The following is an 11,543-nucleotide window of genomic DNA, read 5'->3' as shown; positions in this document are numbered from 1 at the left end:
GACAGCTAACTATATACAAATATCAGAACAACTAGCTTGCACGGTGTTAACGAAGAAAAATAGAAAGTTGTTGACTATAATGATGCGTGGGTGGGTATAAATCATCTCTAGCGTATTCGGTTGAATATAAACGAAATTAACTTTATTATAGAAATCATTCTGGGAGATTTCTAGGGAAGACATTTACTTACATTTCGACATAACAAATGGATTATATCGAAGACACAATCTACCTTTATCTACCAAATTGTCCACTTCCTTGAAGTTCTGTTACCTTTGAACATAAACCTATCTGTCAACGACCTTGGGCAAACCCAAACAGATACAGTTCGCTTATACACAACTAAAGTTGGCTTCCCTTCCCCCGCCCCATCCCTCCCCTCCCTCCCATCCCCAAAATAAAATTGACCAATATTTAGTGTAATGCAATGGTAACATCGAAGTCCATAAATCTAGAAACGTCATGGTAAAAACACTCGATGGCGGTCTATTTGTTGACTGCTATGTTGTCCATGGCGTCTTGTAATTATCCCATGAGCTACGTTGACCAAAGGTCCATCGATTCACGTTGTTCTTGTTTTAAACATACAGAAATGCCCATTTACAAATAATACACAGAGTGAAGAATTTCGGGAGCCGGGGGGACAATGAGACGTTTGTTCCATCGACTTCACACGTCTGGTACAAGACGTCGACGTGAGTCTTCTCAAAGATGAGTGTATTGGTCGCAGTCCCAGAACAAAGATACCTTCAGAGTCACTTCTTGGAAAACAAATACTGCTGGGGGTCCGACTCTCCAATAGTCTGTGTCCATCCATCCTGCCCTTTACTGCAGTCTGGGCCAGTACTGGGACATGTCCGGCTCACTCCCCGGCACTTGAACGGGGACAGACACACCAGGGGAAATAAGTCCTGCAGGAATCAAATCAAAACCCACCGTTAAAACAGCATCCAACTACAACAACAACAACAACAAAACCTCCCACATCTTAATTTACTCCTTTTATTCTGCACGCGATGATTGTGTTTTTTTTCTTCCAATTTTACAATAACAACGGTGTTGTGCAACGATATAATATTGAAACGCCACAAAACAAAATCATCAGAAAAACAGAAGTATTTATTTATTATCGGTGCGTCCTAATTCCCCAAATAATTCCGTTTTGAAAAAAAACATAACTTGTTTATTATCTGACTTGAGTGCACCGGCCCTCTGGGGGGTTAAATGTAATAATGTTTGCTGCACTTGTGTAAGAGGGTTGTTGCTATTTTAAGTAACAGCGTCGCAATTAAACCGGGCCTTTATTTTGACCTATCCTTACAGAACCCCGAGACCCCTTCTATTCACTCCCTTTAACCTTTAGTGTTACTGAAGGACACTGTGTGTACTGGCTAAACATTTTTCTCTTAAATAAAACTGTTGTGGTAACTCCTATTTTAAATAACTGGTGAAATCTTATATAACGACGCCCAGCAAACCCATCCCTGGAGGAACAGCGCGCCGCATATTCCGCTCGGGAAGCTAACAACCCTCCGGTATGAACAATGACTTTTCCAATGTTTAGTAACACCGGTTCTCCCCACTCTCTTTCCCGTCTCACCCTCACCCCATTCTTGCCTTCATTTCCCCACCTATTCCCTCTTCTGCTCCCCCCCCCCATACCAGGTACCCCCCTACCTATGCCCCCGCCCTCTAGCTTTACATATCATTCCTCTTCTCTTCGTATCTGAGACCTCATTGTCTCCACTTAATCTCGAGCCTTTGTCTATTCGTTTGCCAATCAACCCCCACCCACCTGTATCCACCTATCACTTGTCAGGTTTTGCCCCGCCCTAGCCCAATTCCAGCTTTCTCTCCCTTATTGCAATCAGTCTGAGTTACACCATTTTGTGCCTATCTTTGGTGTAAACTAGCATCTGCAGTTCCATGTTGTTAAAGTTGTGCAGAGATGGGTTAATTGAGAAACGGGGCGGCATTAAAAGCGCAATTTCATAGACAATTGACTGGTGTATCTCTGAGCCAGGGCTGTTGAAGGTTTTCCAGTGGTTCTCACCTGTGGATGTGGCGCCGGAAGTGCCCATGGTCTGAGGATTCATATGTGACTGCATGTGAGGAGGCGTGTACGTGTCATAACTGCGTCCATTGACTGTCGGGCTGGTGGGCAGCATACAGGAATATGACGGCGTTTGGCTGGATACTGGCGACTTGTCGAAAAATAAATGGAAAACACAAGATCCGTTTGTGCATGCCGTTGAGAAAGCATTGAATGGCTCTTGACTCTGTTTGCTGTGCTCCATACTTACTTGCATTGACAGGTTGTTTGCCATGCTGAAAGTGGGCATTGGTGGCAGCGCGCTGTAAGTGTTACTTAGAGACGTGTCTGCCCGGCCCAGCATTGCGCCCGTGGCATAAGACGACACTGCAAATGGAAGAAGAGAACACGCTAGAACAGGCTACATTCTGTGCCATTGCCACCTCATTAAGCTCCTATCATCCGATACACGCATTTCATTTAGTACAGTGGGAAGAGAGGCCCAGTCCATGTTGGAGTCCAGTATACAGTATTTATTCACAAAATGCTGGAGTAACTCAGCAGGTCAGGCAGCATCTCGGGAGAGAAGGGATGGGTGACGTTTCGGTCCGGACCCTTCTTCAGACCCATCCACCGCAATTTGGTCAGTTTCAATCGGCCCGAAAACGCGGAAGTTAAATAATTTTCAGGTAGAGTTATTTTTGGGTCAGGGCTAATAGGATTTTTTACTTTTGCTAACTCTCTCGTCTGAATTTTAACCTAAGTCCCCCCCCCCCCCCCCCCCCATTCTCTCCTCCCCGTTCGTGATCTAATTCTCCCATTACTGCCAAAGATCTGGCTGGAGATTGGTTTCCCTCTCTTCCTACATAGAAGCGTAGAAATATAGAAATAGGTGCAGGAGTAGGCCATTCGGCCCTTCGAGCCAGCACCGTCAATCATGGCTGATCATCCGCAATCAGTACCCCGTTCCTGCCTTCTCCCCATACCCCGTGATTTCTCTAGCCCAAAGAGCTCTATCTGACTCTCTTTTGAATGCATCCAGTGAATTTGAGGCAGAGAATTCCACACATTCACAACTCTCTGGGTGAAAACGTTTTTCCTCATCTCTGCGTGAAGACGCAGTGGACCTGTAGACTCCAGATATACATTTAGTTGCAGATGCTGGAATCTTTAGCAAAACACAGAGTGCTGGAAGAACTCAGCGGGTCAGGCAACATCTGTGGAGAGAATGGACAGATGTTGTTTCGGGTTGGGGGCGCTTCCTCAAACCCGAAATGTCGCCTGACAATTCCCTCCACAGACGCTGTCCCTCCAGCACTTGGGGTTTTGGTCGAGCCATTGAAAATGTGTTGCCGAACTCGCCTTTTTGTTCTTTGGCAAATTTAATCACAGCCACCAAGCGGCCGGGACCGTTCTCCTCACCAAACGCCAAACCTCAGTGGGTCAACTGTCCCTTCGTAACGGGATGAGACCGCCGTGTTTGTCTTCTGAACCGTGGAGAGGGAATGAGTATAGTTTCCCCGACGCATCGTTAGCAACGCAGTGAAATTTACAATCTTCGCACCATAAATCGCATGGGATTTCAGAGATAATTCCCCATTTAATCCTGCGCCACACGCACTGTAGATGACTTGATAGTGTGTTCTCACATTGTGACCCAGTCCAAACTACCTTGATAGAAACAGATTGTCTCCCTTATCAGACAGCTTCCCCATTAAGGACAACTCATCTGTCCCTGGTTGAACACACTGAGAAAATTCGAGCTGCAACGGAATGTTTCCCATTAGCCCTGACCCAATTAAGGCTCCAATTCCATGTCGAACATATTTCTTTTCTTACGATGCCCTCGGGGGGTCTGTGGACAAATGGGCCGCAAAAGCAGATAACATTTTACCATGTTCTCTCATTATAATCGCTGCACTTTCCAGATCTTGGGGAATCATAATTACAGGATCAGAATACTCAATTGATTACAAGTGTGTGTGTGTGTGTGTGTGTGTGTGTGTGTGCGCACGCACTTGAAGTCTTTAAATTAAATGGACAGTAGTTGCTGTTTTATAAAATGTTGGCGTTCCTTAAAATATATTAGATACAGGAGCGGTTGATGTAAAACCTGCTGCTTCGCAACCCATTCACTCCTTTCATGACTTTGCACTGTTTTTTTGCACTTTTTCGTAACTGGATGACTGATGATGTGGTGGACTGAAGAAACGTCATCCATTCCCTCTCTCCTAGATGCTGCCTGACCTGCTGAGTTACTCCAGCGTTTTGTGATACCTTCTGGTGGTTTAGGTCAATGCGGCTCAAGGCCTGGATTGAGCCTGGGATTGAAGGTGGCCACGGAACACTGGAGTAACTCCGCGGGTCAGGCAGCAACTCTGGAGAAAACGAATAGGTTCCCCGACGCATCGTTAGTAAATTTACAATCCTCGCACCATAAATCGCATGGGATTTCAGAGATAATTCCCCATTTAATATTGCGCCACACGCACTGTAGATGACTCGATAGTGTGTTCGCTCTGTGACCCAGTCCAAACTACCTTGATAGAAACAGATTGTCTCGAGTCGGAATCCTTCTTGGGTTGAAAGTGGCCATTGAACTCACCAGGAGTCGTGGGCTGTGGGATGGGCTGGTAAACACTGGTGCTGAAACTGCTGCTGATCGGAATGTGACTCGGCGTGTTGCTAGCTTGTCGCCTTTGATTCCTCAACTTCTCCTCTCGCCTCCATTTTGCTCGTCTGTTGGAGAACCAAACCTACCAAAACGGAAATGGAACGGAAATCTTAATAAATAGCAATTTAAAGGGAAAAAAAATCTTAGATACATAGATACATAAAAAATAGGTGCAGGAGGAGGCCATTCGACCCTTCGAGCCAGCACCGCGATTGAATGTGATCATGGCTTATCATCCACAATCAGTTCCTGCCTTCTCCCCATCTCCCTTGATTCCGCTAGCCCTAAGAGCGCTATCTAATAACTCTCGTTTGAATGCATCCAGTGAATCGGCTTCCACTGCCTCCTGAGGCAGAGAATTCCACAAATTCACATCTCTCTGGGTGAAAAAGTTTTTCCTCATCTCAGTTCTAAATGGCCGACCCCTTATTCTTAAACTGTGTGTCCTCGGTTCTGGACTCCCCCAACATCGGGAACATGTTTCCTGCATCTGGCGTGTCCAATCCCTTAATAATTTTATATGTTTCTATAAGATCCCTTCCCATTCTTCGAAATTCCAGTGTATACAAGCCCAGTCGTTCCATTCTTTCATCATATGACAGTCCCGCCATCCCGGGAATTAACCTGGTGAACCTACGCTGCACTCCATCAATAACAAGCATGTCCTTCCTCAAATTAGAATCTTATTCCATACTTTTAATTGCGCTTGACGAATAAACACGCGGAGTTATTGGCGTAATGTAGGTCTTGCCAATTTACCCGCAGGAAACTCCCACAAGCGGTCAGGTGACAAAGACCACTTAATGTATAAACAAGGAACTGCACATGCTGGTTTACACAAAAGGACACGCCGGGCTGGTGTAACTCAGCGGGTCAGGCAGCATCTCTGCAGAACCTGGAACGGACCACTTGTACCATTTAAGGTACATTTCAATAAAGCTGAAAGTGGTGGAAATGGTCAAACAATCAGACAGCGTCTGTGGCCAGAGAAACCGAGTTGACGGGTCACGCTGATCACCTTTCGTCAGGTATTTATTCACAAAATGCTGGAGTAACTCAGCAAGTCAGGCAGCATCTCAGGAGAGAAGCAATGGGCGACGTTTCGGGTCGAGACCCTTCCTCAGTCTGAAGGAGGGTCTCGACCCGAAACGTCGCCCATTCCTTCTCTCCTGAGATGCTGCCCGACCTGCTGAGTTACTCCAGCATTTTGTGAATAAATACCTTCGATTTGTACCAGCATCTGCAGTTATTTTCCTACACTACCTTTCGTCAGTACTGTTTCTGAAAGATCTCCCACTTGTAACGTTAACTCTGCTTCCCTCTCAACAGGCCTTTCTTGCCCTATTGAATGCTTCCAGGATGGAAGATTTATTTCAGATTTACAGCATTGGCAGTATTTTGCTGAGACTCCGCCATTTTAAGCCCCAGCTCTCAGCTGGCCGCATCAACACCACAGCACTCCCCCAAGACTGCACACCAACGTCCGCTGGGTTTGTGCGGGTCTTTTTTGAAGGAATGAGCCTTCAGACTGACCTTAATTTGCCATTTGCTACCAGGATTACTTAAATGCACACATCTAACAACAAAACAAAAATAATCGGAAATAAGGGGAACGATCACGTTTTTTCAAATATATTTTAAAATGTTCATTTTAACATATCTGTGGTTGGACTTCTATCAGGGGTTCCATTCTGAGACAGAGTGGGACTGAAATCATCACTTCAGATCCACATCAGGCAGGGAAAAAAAGTTCCAGGTCCAAATCCTGGGAAATATTGTCACAACAATTCAAAAAGACGCTGATTTTTATTGGTATTTAACATGTTTCAATGCCAATGACCACAGTAACAGGCTGAAGGTATCACAAGGTAACAATTTGCCCCAGCATCTGCAGTTATTTTCCTACAGTAACAGGCTGGGTCACAGTCAAAAATTAGATTTTGGTTTACCTGTATCCTGGCTTCAGGTAGATCAATTTTGGCTGCTAATCGTTCTCTGGCAAACACATCGGGATAATGAGTTCTTTCAAATTCTGGGAAATAAAATGTTTTTATTTGTTTACAGATCTTGTCAAATATGTGCAAACATACAGTTAAGGAGCAGGAGTTGGGTGCTATTTCATAAAATCCTGACTGACGTTGCTGTTACATCAATTCCACATCCCAGCCTATCACTAGCAAACATTTCATCTTGTTGCTAATCACGAGTCTGTATAATTCTGTCTTAAAATATTCAGTCTCTTCTTCCATCATGCTTTGAGGAAGAGAGTACCAAAGTCTTGTGGCCTTCCAAGAGGACAGGTTTCACATGATCTGTATCTTGACTCTGCGTCTCCTTGTTCTGAGATATTGACCCCAGTTTACCATTCTCTCTTGAGAGGAAACAATTCTCCCCACTTATCAAGACCTCCACCTTATCTTCAATCAAGTCACCTCTCACTGTTCTAACCTGTCCAAATGTTCTTCATAAGACAACATTTGGGGAGGTACATGGGTTATCAGCATTTAAAAGTCATGTGGACAGATACATGGACAGGAAGGTTTTAGAGGGATATGGACCAAACACGTGTAAATCGGATTAGCTCAAAGAGGAATCTTGATCAGTATGTCTGAGTTGTGCCGAAGGGCCCATTTCCATGCTGTAAAACCCCCAGATCTTCCAAAAATAAAATAAAACGGGGGCGGTAGGAAGCATAAAATATGATTGATTGCTTTGCATGCTCCATGCTCCACTTTTCTCTTATTCTCTTGCAGACTGTCTCTCTCTTGCATACACAACCTCACCGGCTCACTGTCATGTTCTTAGAATGTTCTCTCTCATATTAATTCATTTTTATGTACATGCTCACACTTCCATGCTCACGATCTCACTCTTTCACTCATACATACTTTCATAAATTATTTGCCTCACACACTCACTTGCATAATCAGTTGTAGAATTATAGAATTTTAGAATAGAATTTATGCCCAATTTAGAATTTATGAATAATAGAATTTCATCGTTCTATCTGGGACATACGACAATGTAACACTCTTGACTCCTCTGCTTTCTGATCCACAAACTCACCCACCGCCAGTCTCACACTGCTCTTTTGCTAATTCACCCCTCCCCTCATGCTCTCTGCATTTCCATCTCTCTCGCTTCTCCTTTGAAGTCAAGCTGTGTCTATCCACATGCAGCAAGACCTGGGCAACAATGTTTGGGCTGATATTGATTAATAATATTTGCATTGCATCAGGGCATGGCAGTGATCATCTCCAACAAAAGAAAGCAAATACCACACTATGGCCTTCAGTAGCTGGATGCCCATCAAAATGAATATGCAGGGAATCGAGGGATATGGAGCAAATGCGGGTAGGTGAGATTAGATTATTTTGACATCAAGTTCGGCACAGACATTGTGGGCCAAAGGGCCTGTTCCTGTTCTGTACTGTTCTATCTTCTAACATCAAGGGGAGCTCAGCATAGACAAGCATATTAGTTGCATCAAATATGAAAATACTGTGGCTATAAAGACCATTCAAAGGCTGGTATTCTGCCATGAATGTCAGCTGATTGATATAACTTTACCATTTCAAACATTGCTTGCTCCACTATCAGTGCTTGTGGCTGCTATATGTGCATTAAACATTAAATTAATATGTGCACTGCAGCAACCCATCAAAGCTTCTTCCAAAGCTGCCAACTACAGTGCATTAAGACAAAGGCAGCATGCCTGTGGGAATATCACTACCTCTAAGTCACACACCATCCTTACTTGGAAATATATTATTGATCTTTCATTACTGTGGGTTCAAGTCCTTATAATTTCTAGCAACAGCACAATGAGAGAGCTTTCATGAGAACGTAAAACATTGAACAGGAGTAGATCAGTCAAACCTTCCCCTCAACCCCCTTGTTCATTGCCATCCAATAAAACATGGCTAACCTTTAACCTTTAACGCACAACTCTACAAACCTTGATTCCCTTAATGTGGAACAAAATCTATCAATCACCACACAGACTTGGATGTTGACCTCCCAGGTATGGGAAATATGTAATTAAGCTGGAAAGCGTGCAAATAGTAATGATAATATTTGCATTCTGAATATAAGAGTGCAAAGAATATCCAGGACTCAATGGCTTGCGTGGTGGGGAGAGGTTGGGCATATTAGGTCTTTATTCAAAACACAACATGCTGGAGGAACTCAGAGGGTCTGGCAGCATCTGGTGGAATGGAACGACAACATTTCAGGATGGCGCCCTTCCTCGGACTTCTTCAGACCATCCGAAAGTAGGACTTTGTCTTGGAGCTCAGAAGACTGACCTTATGAACTGTATAAAGTCAGGAGGGCCATTGATAAGGTAAATGCACGCATCATTCTCCCCAGAGAAGAACAATCATAAATTAGAGATTTCAGGTGAAAGGGGAGAGGTTTAAAATGGACCAGAGGGGTAACTTCCTCCAACAGAGGATGATGGGTATATGGAATGAGCTGCCAGAGAAAGTAGCAGAGTCAGGTAAAATAACAATATTTCAAATACATGAGAAATGTTTAGAAATATATTGGCCAAACAGGGGTAAATGGGACTAGCTTAAATTGACATTTTAGTCAGCATGGATGAGTTGGGGTGAAGGGGCTATTTCCACCCTATATTTCTCTATGAAACTCTATTACTCTGTGATTGCAAAGTTGTCTTTATTGTTGCCTTCTCAAGGCCAAATGTTTGCCAGACCATCTGTGTAGAAATTAAAAATTCGCTCTTATACACCCTCTCACTCTCTTTCTTTGTCTGTCCATCCCTCCCGCTCTCCCGCTCTCCCTCTCTCCCCTCTCTCTCTCTCTCTCTCTATATTGTCTCTATCTATCCCTCTCCCTCTCCCTCTCTGTATTAATGTCAAGCACTCACACAGTCAGTTGATCCACTCCCCTGTCTCTCCACTCCCAATGGCATTACCTTTCTCCAGAGCCTCGATCTGTTCCTGTGTGAACGATGTCCTGTTCCTCTGCAACTTCCTCTTCAGCTGAAGTCTCATCTGCGCCTCGTCTGAATCATCGCTGTTTGAGTTGATGGAATTTGTATTTTCGCCTCCTCCTTCCTGTTGTTGACAACCATCTGTATTAATAACGGAAGCAAGAATTAATGCCATTCGGTTTCCTACGTGGTGACTGGAGTTATCAGTGTCAATAACGGATCACAACTTAAGTAATAGTTTGTTTAGGAAGGAACTGCAGATGCTGGTTTACACCGAAGATAGACACCCAACGAAAACATTTCTCACATGTTATTTGATCATCGGGCTTTGAATACGCGTACTGTTTAAAATACAACGAATACGACCTCTTTATCCATAGTTTAATTGTTTTACATTTAAGAATAAATAAACACTGGTTAAATAATTTATTTGATATTATTTAATCGTTTTTATACATTGTACTATCTATCACTCCTCCTTTCCAACATTGGTTATTCCCATTATCAACACGACTAGATGGGCAAAATGACCTTGCCCAACATAATTCCATTCCATTCTTCATTCACCAATAAACATCTAATTAGTTGATTGTTTTCATGAAGCTAACGTAAAATTGATGGGAGTGGGGAAATTGCAACTTCAAGCAGGCATGGTTTATTGCTTTAGAGGTACCAGCACCTCTGTACCATTAGATAGGACACAAAAAGCAGGAATAACTCAACTGGTCAGGCAGCATCTCCGGAGGAAAGGGAGAAAAAGGTATACAGCTGACGTTGCGGGTCCGGTCTCTTCTTTAGACGGAGAGTCAGGAGAAAGGAAACGATGGATATAAACGGTGACACAGAGAGATGTAGAACAAATAAACGAAATATTATGCCAAAAAGTAACGATGATCAAGGAAGTGGTCCATTGGTAGCTGTGGGTAGGTAAAAACTACCCGAAACGTCACCTTTTCCTTTTCTCCAGAGATGTTGCCTGGTCCGTTGAGCTACACCAGTTATTTTTTGTGTGTCTATCTTCGGGTTAAACCAGCATCTGCAGTTCCTTCCTACATTCTCTACACTATTACATGGATCTGGATGGGAGCCGGCAGTAAACCCATGGGTCAAGAGGGCATCCGATTACTGCGACCAGGTGTGAAATCTCTCACGGTGTTTGGCACCGAGCGGGCAACAGGGACAGGTCACGGCAAGACGTTTGGACCTTCTGATAACTTGATAATTTCACCATAGAATCAACTAAGGTCGAGTTAGGAGTCGCCAGCCCTCGTAACCCTCGGCGTCTCTGCGACACTATTCGTGAAGAAGTCTTTAATTGCTGAGGTCGGTACAACGGCCAGTTCAGCTCCAGTCCCACTATCTGAGTATCCCGGTACTGTAATATGCAGACTACCATTTGAAACGAGAACAGCTCAGAGTTTCATTCTCAAACTAGCATTTCCCATGAATATAGACAGAAAATGCTGGAGTAACTAAGCGGGTCAGGCAGCATCTCTGTGAGAAAAGGAGTAGGTTACGTTTCGGGTCGAGACCCTTCTTCAGACTGGGGAGTCAGGGAAAGGGAAACTAGAGGTGTGAAAAGGTTCCGATGGCCAAAGAGTCCTGAGTGGACCCCAAAACGTCACCTATTCCTTTTCCCCAGAGACGCTGCCTGATCCGATGAGTTACTCCAGCATTTTCTGTCTATCTTCGGTGTAAACCAACATCTGCAGTTCCTTCCTGCATACTAGTATTTACCATATATTTCCTATTGTAGTTTTTTTTTAAATTAAACCTCTCTTCGCCAAGCCACCCAGTAACTTTATAGACGGTACATTCCAGAAGTTCAAACTCCGGAATTTCTCTCTTCGTTGATTTAAGTAGAAGTCTGAAAGCTCAT

The 11,543-nt window shown here is 43.9% G+C and overlaps 1 protein-coding gene across 10 annotated transcripts in view; it reads right to left on the bottom strand.

Moving 5' to 3' along the window:
* Positions 1–389: 389 nt before the first annotated feature.
* Positions 390–11,543, bottom strand: part of LOC144602442 (paired box protein Pax-6) — a 34,594-nt gene continuing 23,440 nt past the window's right edge. For 7 of the 10 annotated variants that reach the window (XM_078415582.1, XM_078415581.1, XM_078415580.1 and 4 more), the window contains 5 exons: positions 9,647–9,805; positions 6,657–6,739; positions 4,639–4,789; positions 2,055–2,420; positions 390–912 (listed from right to left, as the gene is read on the bottom strand). In XM_078415582.1, the coding sequence (XP_078271708.1) occupies positions 827–912; positions 2,055–2,420; positions 4,639–4,789; positions 6,657–6,739; positions 9,647–9,805 (845 nt within the window). In that variant the 3' untranslated portion in view covers positions 390–826. The remainder of the gene's footprint in view (positions 913–2,054; positions 2,421–4,638; positions 4,790–6,656; positions 6,740–9,646; positions 9,806–11,543) is intronic. The other 3 variants (XM_078415586.1, XM_078415587.1, XM_078415588.1) reach the window with 1 other exon arrangement.

Source organism: Rhinoraja longicauda, chromosome 18, assembly GCF_053455715.1.
Source record: "Rhinoraja longicauda isolate Sanriku21f chromosome 18, sRhiLon1.1, whole genome shotgun sequence".
Taxonomy (NCBI): Eukaryota; Metazoa; Chordata; class Chondrichthyes; order Rajiformes; family Arhynchobatidae; genus Rhinoraja; species Rhinoraja longicauda.
Note: the sequence above shows the minus strand (reverse complement) of the source record. Positions and strands in the feature narration are given on the sequence as shown.